At 41.9% G+C, this 20896-nt stretch overlaps 1 protein-coding gene across 13 annotated transcripts in view; it reads left to right on the top strand.

Moving 5' to 3' along the window:
* CACNA1G (calcium voltage-gated channel subunit alpha1 G) overlaps positions 1 to 20896 on the top strand; it is a 208665-nt gene that overhangs the window by 15921 nt on the left and 171848 nt on the right. For all 13 annotated transcript variants that reach the window (XM_078384211.1, XM_078384216.1, XM_078384217.1 and 10 more), the window contains exons 3-6: positions 8481 to 8578; positions 12134 to 12293; positions 18713 to 19004; positions 19867 to 19959. In XM_078384211.1, coding sequence (XP_078240337.1) covers positions 8481 to 8578; positions 12134 to 12293; positions 18713 to 19004; positions 19867 to 19959 — 643 coding nt within the window. The remainder of the gene's footprint in view (positions 1 to 8480; positions 8579 to 12133; positions 12294 to 18712; positions 19005 to 19866; positions 19960 to 20896) is intronic.

Raw genomic sequence — 20896 nt, forward strand, 5'->3', positions numbered from 1 at the left:
GAAAGGAGGAAGGAAAAAGAGTGTAAATATGCAAATGACACCATATTACTGGCCAAAAAGAATGACTTGGAACAGCTACTCTACTAATGAAAGTGCAAATGCAGAGTAACAGATGAACATTAAGGAGACAAAAAAATTGGACTACCTAAGAATTGTATAGCTTTAATATTAAAAAAGGGAAAATTGAAATTCTTAAAGATATTCTATACCTTGGTCCAGTCATCAGTACAAGTGGACTTACAGCCAAGAAATGAGAAGATGACTGAGACTTCAGAGGGTAGCTATATAACAACGAGAAAAGTTTCTTGAGAGTAAGGATGTGTTACTGGAGCTCAAGGCCAAGATCATCCATACTATGATATTTCTGCTTACTGTGTATAGATGAGAAAGCTGGACAATGAAGAAAAGTGGCATAGGAAAAAAGGTCATTAGATTAAAGATGTACAGAGACTGTGGGCTGCCACAAAGACAAAGGAGGGGATCTTGGGTGAAATGAAGCCTGAATTTTTACTAGAGGCTAAAATGACTAAACTGAGACTATTATACTTTGGGCATTTTGTGAGAAGGCAAAACTCACTGGAAATGACAAATATGCTGAGAAGAGCAGAAAGCAGTCGACATTAAATGGATTGTCTCGGTGAAGGAAACCACAACCTTAAACTTGCAAGGTGGTGACAATGGAAGTAATTAGTTCATAGGATTGCCATAAGCTGGGAGCGACTTAACAGAACGGAACTAGTAGAGCCCACGTTGAGATGCCATGAAACAGTGACTTTGTAGAAGCTAAGCCAGTCTGGGATTGGTTAGTGCCTTGGATGGGGGATCACCTGAGAACCTCGATGTATCACCTCTTTGAGTTCCCTGACAGAAGAAAAGTGGAATGAAAACGTGTCAAATAAATGAAGTGTTATTTTGTGAGGGACTCAGACGTTTGTTCCTTAGTTTTAGGTCGTTCTTAGATGGCCATGTAGTACATCTAAGAGGAGGCAACAGCCTTTTCACACCCCTCCCTCCTCCTCTGTGTTCACACTCTCTTCCTCTCACATCACCTCCTGTCAGTTCCCTCAGCACGCAGTGCTTTCAGTTTCTGATGTTTGAGTAAGAAGCGGGTGTGAATGTCTCAGCAGAGAGAGGCTTCTGACAAAGTAACAACTTTTCTAGAGCTAGGTAATTAAGCACACCAGGGGATATCCCTGTGGCTCGGTAATTGTCTGTACAAATATTTCTGGTCACCTTCCCACATGATTACCCCATGGGCAGGGAGAGTTGCACTCCTTCCGTGCATGGCGATGGCCCAGGTGCCTTCCACATTTCTGGAATTCGCCTCTTTAGGACATGCCAATGAGTCTGAGCTAGCCAGCTGTCTGATGAGATGCTCAGCAGCTGGAGGCGAAGAGAGAGAGTGAGAGAGCTTTGGGGGCTTGTAGAGGTGTGTATGCGTCAAGAATTGCCACTCACTTTCCCAGGTTGGTGGGAGCCCAAGTGTCATTTCTGCACCAGAGTATTCCTGAAGCTCTTTCTGAGCTGTAGTATGAAACCGCTGATTAAGCAGGTGAATTGGTGGCTGCTGATTTTCAGTGACTCAGTGTATCTGTGAGTAAATGTAACCAGACCAGATCAGAACACTTCATTTCAGTGCAGCCTTCTAACACCAGCTGATACTGCAAAATAAGTAGGATGATCAGAATCAGTAGGCAGAGATCAATTTCCCTCGTATCCGCCTTCTCACCCCTATCTGCCTAGTATCGGAAGATGTCCTCCAGAATGACAGCACATTCCCAGATCCGTTTTGGCCAGGAGCCGAGCCAGTAGGTGGAACGTTGGCACCAGAAGCGAGCCCGTCGCAGATCCATGCTCGTTTTTAAAGAATGATGTACATTGATTTTAAAAGGCAACCTGGAAAGCTTTTCATAGTTTTAAATAGATAGTTGTAAGATAGTTCAAAATAGCAAAAACATTCTAAAGAAACACTAATTTTCATTCATCTGGAAAAGGGGGGCATTTCTCGTGATTAGAATGGAGAATCCAGGCCATTCTGCTCCACAATATTTCATTCCTGTCCCTCTCAATGGGAGGAAAATAAACGCAGCATGTCCAAGAATGCCATAGTTGGGTCTCCCCTTCCCAGGATGTGAGGAGGAGCAGAATTGTGGGGGAGGGGGAGCTTTGGACCTGCATTTCTAATGCCTCCCCCAGAGGAACCCTCCCCCCACCCCCAGCTACTTCCCTTTCTTCTTATTGTCAGGGGTGGGTCCGCAGCAGATCAACACAAGGAGACCTCTCTGCTGGTGCAGAACTTTCCTGCCTGCAAACTCTCCTCTCCATGACTAGGCAGAGAGATCTACTACACCCTGCAACCCCTAAGATACTCCTGAGGGACCACAGGACTGCAATGTTGATCCTTTCTCTAGTATTTATTGACTGGAGACTTGCCACCTTCTGTTCACTTGATAAGACGCTGAGAGCTGTGTGCAGTACGAGTGACAGTGACTGTTATAATTATAATTAACTGCTTGTGATACAATTTGGCAACATTTCCCAGTTTCTAGGCTGTAACAATTTTGTTTGCATTATTCAAGAATTTTATGGTTTGCTTCAAGTGATCCATGTCAGGTAGTCTGGTTGATCATGCATATTCCCATGTGTGGAGGTGAAGCAGGATCTTGAGCTACACTTTGCTATAATTTGCTAAGGGCTGTTCTGAAATAGTCACTTCACAAGAAGGCAAGACTCACTGGAAAAGACAAAATTGCTAGGGAAAAAATGGAAGGTTGCAGTAGAAGAGGAAGAGTGAACATCAGATGGATTGACTCCACAAAGAAAGCTATAGGCATGGGTTTGCAAGAGCTGATCGGGGAAGTTAATGATAGCACATTCTGGAGCTCATGCATTTATAGGTCCATCCTAACTCAGACGTGACTTGATGGCACACAACAACAAAAGTGTTCTGAAACCACCACCCCATTGTTGAAGTCTCAGGGCACTTGGCTGATACATGGCTGTATTCGGTGCTGGCTTCGCTTAGACCATGACTGATAAATCCCATATGCACTTTCAGTGTGGCATTTCAGGGTGGGGCCATGCACCCCAATCCTAGCCTGTTGAAATGACAAATGCAACTCTTCCTAAAATTGCACATGCCAGGTTCCCTGGCTTTGCTTGCTGTGTGTTGGGTCTTCTTGCAAGCCTTTGAAGGGTCAGGTTCATGGCTTTCCAGTTTAAGATAATGAGCCTCGCTTTCAAGGAGCTCAATGCAGCATCCATAGATCCACACTATCCTCACAAGAACTACTGTGAAGTAGGTCAGGCTGAAAGAGGGTGATTGGCCCCCAGTGAGTTTCACAACGGAGTAGGCATTGAACTCAGGTCTCCTTAGTTGTTGTCATTGTTTCGACTTATATACCTCCCATAGCGCTAAAGCATTCTCTGGGCAGGTTACAACATAATTATGCAAACAACACATTGCTCCCCCCCGTAAACTGGTCACTCAGTTTACTGACCCCGGGAGAATGGAAGGATGGGTCAACCTTGAGCTTGCTACCTGAATCTATTGGGATCAGACTCAGGTCATGAGCAGAGGCTTGGCTACAGTACTGCAGTTTAACCACTGCACCACAGGGCTCTTGTCCAAGTCCAGCACTCCAACTACTACACCTGCACTCTGAAGGAAATAGAGCAAGAGTTGATCTGTTGAGATGAGTTGTGTATTATTGAAGGGTGGGATGTTACAATGATCCATCCTTTTGGGGTGATATTTTTTCATCTGATTGGTGAAAGTCCCAGTGCACAGCCATGCCCATGAGAGACATAGCTGACTGCTGTGCCCATCCCAGTCATCGCCAATATTGCCCAGAAGTAACAGTCTCTAAATAGCACCACCTGTCTCTTGTGTAGAAAAGGGGCTATTGATCTTTAATATACTGTAAACATCCTAGGAATCATGCAATACTGTGCTCAGATTCAAGCACCGTTTTATCATCCATATGCCCTACCTGAAGCTCTCTTCAGCTCAGAGAGCCATCTTGTGGTTGATTCACATGGAGCAAGTAAAAACACCCCTGGATCCATTATATTCTTAATGATCGATTAAAGGTATCACTTGTCCCTGCATTTGTATTGTTCCTGATTTTTACCGGATTCATCAATAAAACATTACCGTTCCTCACTTAGGCTAGAGTGAGTGTGCCAGAAATGTACGCAGGATTGTTACTATTTGAGCTGTCGCCACTTCCTCTACTAGACATCCTGTAGCCTCATTCAAATATCTATTATTCATACATTATTTGTACTGTAGGTATGCGGCCTTCAGTGGGAACGATGAAAGTAAGCTGCTGTTCACAATAGGAGAACCTCATTTGTCAGATACATTGGAAAAGTAAGGATTGGGAAGCTGGGGGTCTTTTGCGTTCATTTAACCCTGGTTTATCAGGGATCCCCCACTTTCCATTTATGTTGTAATGCTTTCAGTCCATCATCTATGTGAGATGTCTAGGCATCTTTCTAAAGAAAGAAAGAAAGAAAAACACAGTATCTAACAACAACAATAATGTACATGGATGATGCCTTTCTGCTACCACAGCAACAGACTGCATACTATTACACCCAGCCCTCTGGAAAGTTCTGGAGAACCATGGAAGCTACTTTTTAAGCAGTGTGGACAATTAAGAGCTACACTGTCTTTTCATATTTTCTCTGGAGTATTTCTTACGTTTGTATACAGGTTCTTTGTAAATGTTCATAAAAATGGACCATATCATGTCAACACGCGCCAGACTGGTGCAGTTTGACCTCATATATTTCACATCTCTTAGCAATAGGAGCTTGGCTGGTATATCCTTCCTGGCTCCATATTTTTCTTCTTTTTGTGTCTTGGATTGGTAATCCCAGGCAGGTGAAGTTTAGCAGTGCTTCTGGAACTCCCTGCATACGTGGTGTGAAACTCTGGTGCTGCATTGTGCCCATTGAACAATGAACAGAGTGCAGTATGCAACATAGTTATGAGGGTCCTGTGCCATTGTTAATCCTATTACCTTGTTCTGAGCACTACCTGTTCACATCTTTTGACCAGACACTTACACTGTGGAGAGCTTGGTGGACAGTGAGAGCTGAATATGGAAGGTAGGTGGTGGGTGCTGTTAGTGTTACAAATGAAACAATGGTTACATCCACCCCCTTTTCCAAATCTTTGCAAATGCCGTATCTTTATAGTGGAGCGGTTCTGATACCCTTGAGCCTTTGGCAGAGATAGACATGCCTGTGCTACTGTAGAAGTTCACCTTCTCTGGCATAGCGGTCCCATGACCTGTCCTCTCCTTCTTCAACCTCTCTTTTATTCGTGTGTTTCAGTTTTCATTTGCTGTTCAGTAACGTAAGAAGTTGTTTTCTTTGCTGTCAGGGACTTGTGACCCTCCAGGTTTTGTTGGACTAGAATGCCTATTATCCTGAGCTGTGGTGATGCTGGCTGGAGCTGATGGACCTTGAAGCCTGACAACATCTGGAGAGCCACAAGTTCTCTTTTGTGCTAACATCTGGAGGGCCACAGGTTTTCCTCCCTTGTCTAAAGCGACAACATCTGTCTCTCTGAGCAATAATTCAGATAACCAATTTAATTTAAGAAGCATGTTTTCTGGCTTCAGATGATCTTGTAAGGGATGTTTGGATGATTAGAAGGTACAAGTAGCGATATTTCAATAAAGGAAATGTGGGAAACCACGCGGTTTCTTGGGTAGACTCCATGAGGTTGTGCTCTGCAGATGCAGTTTATGCTTTCTGCTGGTTTCTGGTATCCTAGTGAAAGCTGTTTTTGAAGATGCTCAGGGATGCTTCCCAAGTCATCTTTCCTCTACCTCTACCACCACTATGTGAGGGTAGAAAAGAAATGAATACATTGTCACTTTCAAAATGCCAGGCAAGTGTTTTATTCGTTTTGTGAGCAGTACAGACAGATACTCCTCTGAAAATAATTGTTTCTCAAATCCATTTTATTAGCATCACTGGAAAAGCTTCCAGCATTTAAAGCTACACAGCTGTTTCATCTAGAACTTAATTCTACATTATATTCCTGCTTGTTTCTTGTGGAAGATGATAAGGAAAATGGGCAAAACAAAAGAGAAAGCTGCTGAAGGGAATGGATACCAGAAAAGAAACAGCAGCCCTTCTCATTTAGTCCACGTGTGTGCCACTTCTTATGATAAAGGATTTGGAGGAAGGGAGAAACCTGGCACCACACAGTATTGGTGCGAGAGACATTCATTTTGCATGCAAACTGATTTACTATTCCTGGAGGAATGCAGGAGCCAGAACACAATATTCCTTCAGTTGTACATCTCCCAGTTTTGTAGTACAGAATCTCCTGATTTAAACAAAAAGACATACAAAAGTGTGTACAGGAGAAAAAGATGCAAACAAAGTGTGTCGATTGAGATAAATGCAATCAAAAATACTGATGTGTATTTGTGCTGATTTTCTATTGAAAAATTCACAATCAAGTACATAAATCAAATTTGTCCATATGTGCCACACCCATATTCAGGAAATGAGTTGCTTGCCAACAGGGAGAAAGAGTGGAGTGTTTGATTGCACAGGAGACCTGAGGTTGGCTGAGGGTAATTGAGGGTGTGAATATACAGCAGGAGAAATGTGAAAGGGTCTGCTGTGAAGATGCATCCAGGAAGCTGGGTTTCTCAGAGTGAATTTGGTTTAGCAAACCATACAGGAGTCGGCAGAAAGAGTGGAGGAAACTAGCAATCAGTCTTGTTTGCAGCTTGTTAAGTTAGCTCTGTTTTGGCTGTCCGGATTTGCAGGAGGCCTTAATAAGCTGCAAGAGCTAATTAACAATTTCTTCCTCCCTTTCTGAAAACTCCTTGCTTTTAGTTTTTCCCTTTAGTCTCCTAGATGCCCTAGCAGAATAGCACCAAGCCTTAGAAAAAGAAATAAGGAAGGGAACAGAATGGAACAGAAGAGAAGAGAATGGGGAGGGAAGAGAGAATCAAGCAAACCCAAGCACGAAGTCTGGGAAGGAGGCAATTCAAGCATCAGTTTCCCATCTGAATAGACCTGCTGCCCTGCCCCACTGCTTCTGTAGCCAGGAGGAATGGCTTGAAATAGAACAGCTGCAAACCCCTCCATAAAAGGGTCAAATTGTACATATTAGTGCAAGCAGTCACATTGCTTGAACTGATGTGAGTGTATTTGCTGCCCCCCGAAAAGGAGAAGCCCCGATCATGGAGGAAAACACTTTGGATTTGGGGGTGGAGAGAAACCTCCAGGCTGATTTCCATTGACTTGCACATTATGTAATGAGCAGAACAGATTCTAAATCTAACCACCCCAATCTTGAAGAAATTCTTGTATTATATACAGTATTTATGTAGCTGCCCTCTGAATTGAAAAAGAGGGCACTTGTATGGATGACATGAAGAAAGGAGCAAAAAATATATGTAGATATATTTTGTTAAAAAATTAAAAACCATTTTCATGAGAGACAGTGAGAATGAAGAATGCAAGGCATCCTTTTGCATCTGGTTTATTAATGCATATTCTGATTCCCAATTCACGGGGGGGGGGGCGGAATTCAGTCCACCATATAGATGTGTAATATTTTTGCCTCTGCTGTATTAATGGCCAGAGAGGTATCTGCAAGGTCTTTCTTTGATTATAGGTATAATAATTTTTTGTTCCTTATATATAGTTATCTAATACTTTTCTGAGACTAACAGATGCTAGCAGGATAGAGATAAAAACTAAAATGTTGTGATAGGTCCAAAAAGGGATGGTAATGCAAATGAAAGCATTTGAAAATAGCCATGATTTGTATAAGGATACAGAATTAAGTAGTCTTGGCAGTGGAAGTTTGGATAGTAATGAAACAAAACAACTGATGAAAATTAATGCAAATGGACTTGAGAAGGACTTACCCAGCAGTCAATGGTCAATTTGGGTTCAATCCTGAATTAGTCAAATTTAAAGTAATCCTATTATAATTAATGGGGCTTATGTTTGTCTTGATTGAACTAACTTTAAGTAAATTAAGGCATGGGTCTCTTAACTCCTATCATTTCAATGGGACTACTCTTAAGTGTAAATCTGGATCCAGTCCTACATATTACTTATACTGTACACTGTGAGCATGAGTTTGTGGTTGGTCCTGTTTTTTAACAGCAAAATAATACTACTTGGAACTTATTTCTCCTCACAGGCTTTCCTGCAAATGAAGAACCAAGATACATATGATTAGAAGAAAAAGAAGCATTATAGAATACTTTTTTCTGCATGAATTTTTATTCTGCTATGCAAATTACTCTCCCTTAATCCTTCCAGGACCCTTTCTTTCTTCATGAGGAGAAGTCGAGCTAAGGAGATTTTTTTTCCCTTGAACATCACGTACAAAATGTTTGATCTGAAAAGTTTTTCTGCTTTTTTTTTCAGAAACAAGTCTGATGTGTTCCTTTTTATTTGTGGCTTCTTCTCTTTTTTTGCAGCATGCTGGAATATTCTCTGGACTTGCAGAATGTCAGTTTCTCAGCTGTTCGAACTGTCAGGGTACTCCGGCCTTTGAGAGCTATTAACAGAGTTCCCAGTAAGTTGAACCTGTTTTCCCCCTTCTTTCTCCCCCTCCCTGTGACTCCAATTCCTTATCTGTGATTATCTGGAACTAGACGGATGAGAGACATACCTTACATCTTTTCCAAAATTCCATTTAACGTACTTCACAACATCCCATGCCTGTGCCAACTGCTATTGTGTTTGCCATTCTATATGTGAGCTGTGAATGCCAGTATGCTTCTTTTAATGAATAGCCCATTCCTGTCAGTCCTATCCTCAAAAAGGAGTGACTCATTAATCAAAGAAGAGAGATGAAGACTTGCTATTTTGTTTCTCAATGCCTTCGCTTTTCTTCTCTACTGCTTCCCTTCCTGTACAGTCCTTCTCAAAATGTGTCTCGTATGAGTCAGTGTGTAAGAGAATTAAAAGTTGGTTTGGAAACCTCAGCAATGTGTGTAGAAAAAAAAGGAGACTAGAACTTGTGTATATGTGCATGTGAGTGTGAATATGGGTGCATACATGTACATGCACATCTACATGCCAGATGCATGCATGTGTGCATGAAATATATAGGTAGAGTACAAATATGCAACCTGATGCTCTCCAGATGTTTTGGACCACAGTTTCCATGCCCCTCCTGGACAACGTGGCCACTGGCTAGAAATTATGGGAGTTGTACTCCAAAGCATGTGGAAGGTATAAAGCTGTCCATTACAGTTTTAGAGCACGCAGATAAAGCCTTTTCTGAGAACTGACATAAGTTTCTTATTTTAAAGGAATAACAACAACAACAACAACAACAACAACAACAATAGCTACAAACCCCCGGCAATATTAGGAACAGCATACATACTGCATCGATATTTAACACATAGGTTTCTGCTTAAAACTTGTATCTGTTATATAATACCAGTCAAGTTTTTTTTTATACTTTTGACTGTGCCTGGAGTTTTTGAATCATCATCATCATCATCTTAGAACTGCAGAGCTGCAAGAAACCCTATGGATCATTTAGGCCCTATCCCGCCACCAGCAGGAGCAGCAACAATCAGTCAAGATCGCAGTCCCAGCCCTTTACCTGACCTGGAGACTTCCTTACATTTTTCTGCTCAGAGTGTCTAACTCTGCTGGTCTATGTTGGTATTTTTAAGTTTCCTTGTGGGGAAATTCTTTCTCAAAGGCAGATATGTTTATACTAAATAATCCATACACATGGTGCAGTAAATCATGCACGAAAACCTGACTAATGGACAAAAATAAGACCAGCACAATCCTGCCCCTGTAAAGTGACTATGTCTGTAGATTGACCTTCTCAGATTTTTGATATAATGCATGCATCTTTATTGTTTCTATTTTGGACTCCTCTCTCACACTGGGAATCAAAAGTGACTGCCAATTACTGGCCAAATATTTTTATAACATTTAGTTTCTATTTTCTTTTCCCTTACATTATTTTAATGAGAAAACTTAGTTTTCTTTTTCTCTTTCTTTTTAAGCCTGAAGACGTTTTAAATAAGGTCCCTGTCTCATAGTGCATCATCAGGATTCAGGAGACTTTGTGAACAACAATGAAATCTTATATGCCTTTAAGTTTATATCTTTAGTCCAGTGTTTCTGGGATGACCTAAATAATTTCAGGAATTGAGTTCTGCCCCTCACGATACAATGTGGAGGGAAGTGCTTTCCAGCACTAAGCTGGGGATGAGGGGGAAAGACCCATTTTGTCAAATTAGCCTGTTACCTTGACAACATGTAGTATTCAGACCTTGATCCATCTGTCAAAAGCCGGAAATTCCTAGGCTCTGTTTGCTTTTCTCATCCCATTATATTGAACTTAATCTGGCAGGATGTTCCCTCTTGTTTGTTTGTTGTTGTTGCTTTTATCCTTTCATGGACTGAGAACCTCCCTTGTAATTCCCTCCTCCTTCAGCAGAGCTGATGGATGACTAAATGTATCTGGCACTGCCTAACTGTGGATGTAATTCACTTAATGTCTTTTGCAAATCCTGAGTAATTTATCTGTGTTACTGTATAGCAAAGATGGGACTGCATAGAAACGTAGGGAAGAAACCAAGAAACAAGGCTGAATCAATAATAAATGCAGGGAGCTGCTGCAGGTCAACCAGGAATATGCTAAAGATAGTACGCGGGTGTGTAAAAAAAAAAAGGCCCTTGGTTTTTCAGCAGGAAAAGTGAAAAACAAAACACAGGTGATCTGAACTCATAATAATGCAAGTCTTGAGGAGATATTAAAATAAATGAAATGACATTAAATGCTTTTTTAAAATAAGGCACAAAAAGGAATGAACAAATCAAGGAAATGAGAGAATAAAAGAGAAAGAGGGAGAGAGAAGAATGAACTAAATATTACAAAGATGTTGGATGAAATTTTTTGTGTGCAAATGTCAAGTCAAGTCACCATCAATTTGTCTTTCTGTTATAGAATTGAATGTCTCTGACCGTGTGCGAATGAGCTGTCTTGTAAAATCCTGCATATTTGCAGAGCCTGGATTTAAATGAGCAGACTGGAATTAGGAGAGGGATGGAGAGTTTATTGATTTTTATATACAAGAGCCCTTTTACAGGTTGCATTAGGAATGAAGGCAGTAGAGAGGGGTCTGTGAGTGTAAGGCTGGAAGAAGGAAGCAGTGGAACAACGGAGGTCAGCTTTTTTTTTGGCTGGGATCCTGTGACATTTGCAAGCCTACAGAGACATTTTTCCCCTCAGAATAAAGATTTGCAGTGAGGGAGAAACTTTCCCCAGTTTTTTTTTTTAAATAGCTTTTCTACTGCTACAGTTGAAGGAACAATATGATTGCCATAAAAAAATGTGGCACCTGCAATTCAGTTGTAAAAAGAGGACAGGGAGTTTCAGAAGGGAAACTAACAAAGAGCCCTCCCCCACTTCCTTCACATATTCCTACTCGCAAAAGCACATACAGAGTATAGTGTGAAAACTCTACTTCCCTACTGTGGGTAATAAACTAATAATAAAGCAAACCATCGAGCAATAAACCCAGTCTTTGACCTGCTATCTTTTCATAGTAAGGATGCCACCTGTGCACAGGATTTTCACCCTACCTAATTATATAGGTCCCACCCTGAGGCTCTTCATAGGTTTCAGTCCTGGCATGGAGTGGCTAAAAATCTCTGCCACAGGATAGTGTTCTGAACAATGGCTATAATAGCTAAAAGCTGCTTTTCATGAGGTGTGACCTCATGGACAATTCCCATGTTCATGTTCTAGAGTCCTTGCATAAAGCGCTTCTTCGTCATTAGTGCAGTAGCTCTCTCTTGGGCCTCAGACTCTTGGGCCTAAACAACGTCGTAGTGGAGTTGCAAGGCAGGAGAATACAATCACAAGGTCTTTATTTTAATAAAGCCTTGTTTGTTCTATTCAAGCTGAGTGGCACTGAGTTTGGAACCTGAGGGCTTGCTATGCAGAGCGTGATATAAGAGGCCTGAGTGAAGGAGCAAATACAGACACCCAGAGGCAGCAAAAGGGTGGTGGAAGCAAAAGAGACTGTACTATGAGAACATCTCCCTTTTAACTTCTGGTTGTTTTTTTTTTTTTACTTTGCTCTTTTAGGTATGCGCATCCTGGTAACACTGCTTTTAGATACCCTTCCCATGTTAGGGAATGTCCTTCTCCTCTGTTTCTTTGTCTTCTTCATCTTTGGCATCGTTGGAGTACAGCTGTGGGCTGGCCTGCTCAGGAACCGTTGCTTCCTACCAGAAAACTTCAGTTTGTAAGTTTCACTGAGATATGCTGCATGTTTTGGGGATATGCTTGTACAGTTGTTCTGTAGGTGCAGGTAGAGGAGAATTTTCTCTAAATGAAAATGCTCATTTCCTAAAGCATTACCATTTTCATGCACAGACCCTTTGTGGACCCTCCATTCCCCTATGGCAAAGGTGGAGGATGTCTGGCTGTGCACGGGAGGGACACAGCATACACAGAGGAGAGAGAAGTCATGGGGATCTCGCAAACCCATGTTGTACCCAATTGTCCCTATGGATAAGTATCAAGTAGCACGTGATGGAAAAGCCCACGACCAAGAACCTGCAGACCTGTGGCCAATCGTAATAAGCAGTACAGAGCTAGATTGATACACACTCTATTTTTAAGGCAGCTTACAAACAAAATAATCAAAGACATTGTAATTTGCTAGTAAAATGCTGAAATCTAATAATAGCAGATAAAAGCAATAGAAAACAGGACTGATAAGATTGAAAGTTTAAAAGTATGGGGAAATACATTGCCCCATTTTGGCACCAAGTCTCCATAAGCGCGGTACCAGTTTGGTGAAGGCCCTTTTCTTTGCTGCTATCTGCCTTGTCTTACATGGCGGGGACTACTGGGAAACGATTGGCTGCAGAGTATGGACAAGCTTGTATTGCTCAATGCAAAGCCAACAGGACTGTGGCCTTGAAAACCATACCATGAGGCCATGGCTTAGCAGAAGTGAGTCTCTCAGATCCTTGGAGACTTTAAAGAGGGGCTTGATTAATGCCTTATGTGCCAAATGGCGAGGTCTGGTGAGTCAAACTTGGCCTGATGGCAAATGGTTTCTCATCCTTGAACCCACTTGAGAGCAGCAGCTTTGGGAGTGGGGGTGGGAGAAGTTGTGTTTGAGGCTTCAGAAACCACACAGAGAGCACTCCCAAAATGTATTCAACCCACCACTGAGTCAAAGTCTTGATAGGTTACAGCTGCGGGCTGCGGGGTGATAAGTGAACATCCTCTGGTCCTTCTTGTTGAGGCTTTTCTGTCTGCCTGTCTTTATGGGTGAGAATTCAGAACCTTCTCATGATCTGCCAAGGCCCTCCCAACATTAACTGTGGGCAAAGACTTCATTCCCAGATCTGCTTTTCCTCAGCCATTTTCAGCCTGGAAGAGGAATCAGACAGAACAGGTGCTCAAAAGAGTTTCAACAAAGATATCCTTCTCTCCCTTATTGAGTCTTAAGAAGGGAGCTTACCACTCATTTTTCAACATCCTAAGTCCCTTCCCTCTGTATTTCATGCCTCAGGTCTCTACCCTATATCTGACCTACATAAGGTGTCCAAACTAAAACTTCATAGCTGGTTAGTATAACATGTGCAACCCAAACTGTGGACTGTATATGGTCATACTGTACATTTGTTATATCCAGGGCTTTCCTGGATGTAGCAATACAGCAGAGTGAAGCAGCCTGCCTCAGACAGCACAGTGAGAGGAGCTGGCATTTGAAGGCTGCAACAAGAAGCTGGCATTCAAAGGCTGCTTTCTAAACTGCTGGGCCCAAAGGAGGGAGGCACCACCTGGGAAGTACAAGGAACCAAGTAAATTTGGTTGGCACTCATTATATCATGCCCCACTATTTATATTACTGCTTTGTCTTTTGTGCTGTGCTATATTTATATTCTATTTTTGCTGGATGATTCATAGATTGTCTTCCTTACATTAGTTCTCTTCAGAGCAACAGGATTCAGAATGGATAATACAGGCACATCCAAATCCCACAAAAATATAAGTAGCTCATAAGTAAGAGAGTGTTTGCAACAAATAATAAAACATTCCTTAAGATACAGAGAGGTTTTTATTCATCTGTGACTGATGACATACAATACGTTATGTTGGCCATTCTTAGTCCAGCATGCTTCACTTATTTCATACTTGCAGGTTATAACAAACACTTCAGTTGGATGTGGAGGGTTTTGAAGGTATTAATAAAAGCAAATAACCTTTCAAGAAGAAACTGGTGTGTTTTTTTTTAGTGAGCAGCTCAATTTTGGAAGTTTTGGGTGGAGTGCATGTTGAAGCATTGTAATAGCAATCGCCTTATAAAATACATACTGATACCCAGTAGCACAAAGTTACACTAGGCAAGGCTGATTGATCTTTGGATTTCAGCTGCTGGGTCTTAGAGTGAATACCAACCTTTGTCTTTCATCGAGAGGTTGAAAATAAAGTTTCAGTTATGCAGTTTGCATCCATGCCCATTTAGACCCATATTAGGGGATAAATAACTAAAAGAAACACTATAAATATTAAGTGACGTTAGCCTTGGCCCAAGTGTTATGCTGCTGGCAATATTAAATACTATTAGTTGCCACAATAAATGTGCAAAGGGTATAAAGTTTGATCATGCTGGACTCTGTCATGTTACCAGCCTCCACCTTCAGTGAGGAAGTATCATAACAATGCAGATGTAGAATTTCAAGTTTTCTCCTACTGAATAGGAACGTAAGAGTTATTTTGCCTTTTAGACCCTTTTTTTCTTTTTGCAAAATGCAAGGATGAGGGGTCGCATAAGATCCTGTTGTACAGTATTTTGTGCAGCATCCTCACATGGGTGTGTGGGTTTTTTGTGGGGTTTTTTTCTTTTTAGGCAAAATTTAGGGTGTTTTTTTTACAAAGCTTCTTCTGCAAAAGAAAGCTTCATCTTTTCGCTGTTATGTAAGAGTGAAAAATCTCACAATGCAGCTTCTCATGGTACTATGAAAATGTCCATCCTGTGTCTTTGAAGGTATAAGTAGGACTAAACTATGTGAGAGGCAGCCCTCAAAATACTAGCAGAGAACCCAGGCTTGTGTTCTGTTCTTTTTGCTGACTCTTTTGCAATTGTTTTTAAAATTCACCATCATTTTGTAAAGGAAACTCAGCTTTCACTATCATGGAAAATCTCTTTAGGCAAATTGACAATAAGATTAATGAACTACTGATCAATTATATGGGTAGATCGCAAGAAGCTAGTGGTTTGAGTGTGATATAATTGAACCAGAACACAGGGGAGGGGCATGTAGCTAAGCTTTTAATGGTATTAAAAGCAATACCTCAGGAATTAACTTAGATGAACTTGTCTTAAATAGAGCTTTGTAAGCTTTACCCTGATCCTCACTGGCATTAGTGAAGTAGCCATCTCTTGAGGAGGGAGGATGCTAATATTCAACAAGCCAGAATGCCCTTCTCTTTCCATATCAGAATGAGTGTCTTGAGGTGGCTCCTTAACTAGAAGCATCATGTGCAATAATTTTTATTTCCAATGTCAAGAACACGAGAAAACGGAAACGGTGCTTGTCATGCGATGGGACGTTGTGAGGCCCACAACTCCTGCCCACTGTAGGGCCTTCTTCAAGTTTGAAAAACACTCTGTTAAGTTTGGGTTTCACATTGTAATGCATCTAAATACCCCAACATTTGAAAATGCACATTGACAGTATTACTAGCATGCCACTTTGAAGATGTCCAGCTTTGTTTGATATAACTGGAAGCTAATCTGGTTTAGGCCAGTACAGTATTTGCATGAAACACTACCAGGTATCGCATTTGGGAAGTGCTATAGCTCGGACACAGAGCAAACACTGACGGCTCCACCTTCAATCCCTACAGCAGCTCCACTGGCTGCTGGTCCATTACTGGGCATAATTAAAGGTGCTGGTTTTAATGTATAAAGTCCTAACTAGCTTGCAAAGCAAAAGCAAAGCATGCTGCTTATATACCACCCCATAGCGCTTCAAGCACTCTCTGGGTGGTTTACAAGTTAATTATGCAGGCTACACATTGCCCCCCCAGCGAGCTGGGTACTCATTTTACTGACCTCGGAAGGATAGAAGGCTGAGTCAACCTTGAGCCGGCTACCTGGGATTGAACCCGGGTAGTTAGCACAGTTTTGGCTGCAGGACAGCAGTTTAACCACTGCCTTTATGACCCCACCTTAGTTTTAAAGTCATCAGGGAGGCCTTTCTCTCAGTCCTACCATCTATCACATAGGAGTTTGATAGGGGCAGGGGAGAGGGCCTATGTCTGTTGTTGCTCCCAGATTCTGAAACTCCTTCCCATGGAAGGCCAGACTGGTCCCATCTTTGTTGTCTGCAAACAGGCAATAACCTTTCTCTTCAAAAAGGCTTTTCCTTAGTGATTGGCTGTCTGAGAGGTTTTAAAATGGGATAGTTTGTGCCTTGCTGCTTTTACATGTTTCGACTTAATTGATAGCATAATAGCCTCATTCATGTGTTAACCAACAATTGGATGCTGTCTGTTATCTTGGGAAGCCAGCCCCTCCAATAATTCCATCTGCTCCAGGTTGCTGGTGAGATTGCTTTTTATTGGAATGGGTTCTTTAGCCAGTTCGGTATTGGCTTTAGTTCCTGTCATTATAGCCAATGAAGTCCTCACAATAAACAAGCCCAGTCTGGGAGTGGGTATCGTGCTGGCTGGAAAGTACTGGTGGCCCTCCTGCTCTTCAGCAATTTCTCCTTCCTCTTCTTGCACTGGCATTTCCACTATCAGCCCCTTAGTTGAGTGGGGGAGGGCTGTGCAGGACCCTTCAGGCATCTTGGATGCCATGAAGCTGGTGGAGTTGGAGCCTTTGCTGGGGCTGGAGTAAAGAACATCCCTTTTCCCCAGCCTTTACCTATAGCAACTGAGATGCTGCTGGCAGGCTCTTGTTCAGGGTTATCGTCCTGCTCCCAAGTCACCCCTCCCAGTAACTCAGTGGATGAGCTTCAGCTCCTCTTCCATAGACTCCCCCAGGTCTCCTCTTTCTCAGCTGGACCCTCTTTGGGAGGACCATGAGCCTTTGCCCCCACCCTCCTTTAACCCCCTCGATGAAACTTCCTTTCCAGCTGTTCCACTTGTCCTGGCTCCCTGAAGACACTTGGGCTTTGTTCTTCCCAGCTTTCCTAAGACATCCGAGCATCTGCACGACTATGGCTTTCAGAGGGGTGTGGGGCAAGGGCAGATGGCCCAGAAGGGGTGCTGGTGCTGACCCCCTCACATAACTGTATTGTCACTTGGTCATCCATTATAGGGATATGAAGGCAAGATCTATACTTATTGTGGCCAAAGAAGTGGATTTTGATCCAGAAAAGCTCACATTGAAATACATTTATTAGTTTTTCAGCTGCCACAATATCCTGCCTTTTTCCTCCTCTCTCTTTTTCCTTTCCTTTTCCCTTTTTAATTCTCCCAACAGTATAAGGGGAAAATGCTGCAGTAGTTTAAAACCAGACAGGTGTCTACCTTAACTCTAGAAAGGGATATGGGACATTTAATTCAATGGAGTGATGTTTAACTGAGAAAACTAGATAAGAGAAATTTAGATATATATATATAAATCATGTACTCTTAAATTGATTCCAACTTATGGCGACTCTCATAGGGTTTTGTAGGTACAGTACCTATAGAGTACTCAGAAGTGGTTTATCAGCCCCTCCTTTTGGTGATGGTCTGGAATTATGCAGCCTGACCAAAGCCAGACCACTGGCAGGGCCTCTCACCCCCTCAGCTACCACACTCCAGGTGATCTTGGCTGGTTCATCACCTGGAAGGTACAATGGGGTTTTGCACTCACAGCCTCTTGCTTTGCAGCAGTATGCTCCAACTTGTGGAGGTATGTCATCTGTGAGGTATAGGGAGGAAATTATTTATTTTCAAAGAACAATACTAGTTTTACAGTTGCAAAGCCTGGAGTCAATAATCTTTCACGATTCAGCAACAATTCAATTCAAGCAGGCATATTTAGAATCAGCAGTCACCTATTGATTTGCACCCTTTTGCCAAGTTTCTAAGAGCTGGGGCTTTGGGCATTTTTTCCCTTTTCATTGATATACCCTAATAATTATCCAGCCCCAGATAGTTTCTGGATCCTGCCTGTCTCGAATAACTTAGATATTCTATGCGACTCACAAAGATGTAATTATTGCTGTATAGAGGTCAGTAAAGGTGGTCCATCCAGCCGCATAGCCTATCTCTGATGACGGCCAATTCCTGGTAGTTAAGATAAAATTGTTCAAGGAAAAAAATAGGGCATTTTTGAGTGCTATGTTATCCGACGTCCATTTTGAACTTCAAAACATCATCAATTTAGAGCTATCTTAAAAAAATGAAATTCTACTCTCGGACAATAAAAATGGTCCTATCCTCAATTAATTTGTCTAATTGTCTTGTCTCAACCCAATTATCCTACAGTCTTATGGAACATCTCAGGATCATGAGTTTCATAGGCTACCCTGCTGGTTACAGGAATACATCCTTCTCTCTTGTTAGATTTTAGGCTGACTGCTAATGGCATTGTGCTGCCCCGATTTCTCATAATGTAAATAGTAACAGCCCCTTATTTGGTTCTGTCATCACTTTCATGATCTTGTATGTATAACCTGCCACATCTTTGCTCTGTTTAAGCCCTTACACAGTCGACTTGGAACCGTACTACCAGACAGAGAATGAAGACGAGAGCCCTTTCATCTGCTCCCAGCCCCGGGAGAACGGGATGCGCTACTGTCGCAGTATCCCCAAACGAAGGGAAGAAGGACTGGAATGTACACTGGACTATTATTCCTACAATGACACCAGTAATACTTCTTGTGTCAACTGGAACCAGTACTATACAAACTGTTCTGCTGGGGAACACAACCCTTTCAAAGGAGCAATCAATTTTGATAACATTGGATATGCGTGGATTGCGATATTTCAGGTGAACAATGGGATTTATGTGGCCAGCTCACTCTGCCCATAGGCTGTCCTTCAGTAATGAGGAAACTTAGAGCAACATTCAGTCTTGCTCCAAAACAGCCCATATTTCATTACAATAATGGAAGAAGGATCACAGGTTGAATTCCCCTGTTGTTGTCTTCCCTGTGGACCTATGCTAAGTACATGCTAAATTCAGATAAATACAAGTACTAAACTTTTATAAACCACTTTTTGACCAGCCTCAGTTCCTGAGGCTATATCAATTTATTGTACTTTCTTAAGCTTTCTATTACTAACAGAGGACCAAAAATGAATAATAAGATTGGCATATCTTCTTCCAGTCAAGAACAGATGCCTATAATTGTTTATCCAGCATCTCCTTAGATGGTGATATTTTTCCTTAGGCTATTGTACTCTAGTTGTCCTACCCTGTCAGGAGAAAGAGTAGACTGTACTGGGGCCTGGAGGTTCCAAACGGAGCTATCCCAGGCTAAATCCATGTTACTGTGAAGAAGATATTGAGGTGAACTGGAGATCATGCCGGAGGACATGAATGGGATAGAGGACTGGTGGGTCGGGGGAGGGGGGCTGTGTTACATTTTACCAGTCTGCCTGCCCCTCAAAGAATGTTTGGACCCTGCCTATAAGCACAGCCAAAGTATGCTAAGAATGATAATTACTGGATTTCCTTATTGAAGTTGCTGTATTGGTGCGTGTTCTTTGTTGCCTCTATTTTGCGAGATAATCCCATGAACTGCTGTATCACCTTGGGTGTCCATAGCAGTGTGACTCTCCTCCTTCTTCTTTACAGACCTGTATCCTCTGAGACAAGCTAATCATCCTTTCCTTTTGCTTTCTCCCAGGTCATCACTCTGGAGGGCTGGGTGGATATCATGTACTTCGTCATGGATGCCCATTCCTTCTACAACTTCATCTATTTCATTCTCCTGATCATTGTGAGTTCTCTCTCCAATCTTTCTGGCAACCATGAATACACACATGTCACCAGGAAGAGGGAAATGGGCTAGAAAAGCATCTTGTAGGAAGGAGATTGGAATACATAGTAGAAAACTGAACTGGAGGGAGTTGGTCTCCTCCTAGCAATAGATCTAGTTCAAAAGTATTCTAAAATAGAGATATTAGCATGCAAGCAAGGAAGTGATGAACTTACACTACTTGTTGTCAGTGACAGAAGCTTCTGCATATTCCTTCTCAAATCCGCCATGTTTTTAATTCTCATTGTTTAAAAAATTGAATACTGATATTGCTAGAGAGAGAAGCAGCTCTGGGGGAAATTTCCCCACTACACTACACATATGGCTGGTGCTTACTGACCTTAAAGTTTGATCTGCAGTAACCAATCAATCAATCAATCAATCAAAAGAAAAAGATGATGGTTTGATTCCCTCTTGGATCTTTTGCTCATAAAGCCTATTGACAAGCCATGGTTCTGTTGTGGCCTTAAGTCACCCATATATTTCCTTTAATATAATATAATCTTAGAACTGCAGAGCTGGAAAGGATCCTATGGATCATCGAGTCCAGCCCGTGTCAAGGAGGCACAGTGGGGGATCGAACTCCTAACCTCTGGCATAGCAGCCAAATACCTAAGCCACTGAGCTATCCCACAGTTCTTACTGCATGCATACCAGAATCTTCTACATTTCTATTGATTGATTGATTGATTGATTGATTGATTGATTGATTGATTGATTGATTGATTGATTGATTGATTGATTGATTGATTGATTGATTGATTGATTGATATCCCGCCCATCTAGTCAATAGACTACTCTGGGCGGCGTACAACATATAAAATAAAACGATTTAAAATATAACAATGATTTTTCCCCTCCCTGCCCCAATATCTATATAAAGCAAGTATGTGGGGAA

This window comes from Pogona vitticeps, chromosome 2 (assembly GCF_051106095.1).
Source record: "Pogona vitticeps strain Pit_001003342236 chromosome 2, PviZW2.1, whole genome shotgun sequence".
Taxonomy (NCBI): domain Eukaryota; kingdom Metazoa; phylum Chordata; class Lepidosauria; order Squamata; family Agamidae; genus Pogona; species Pogona vitticeps.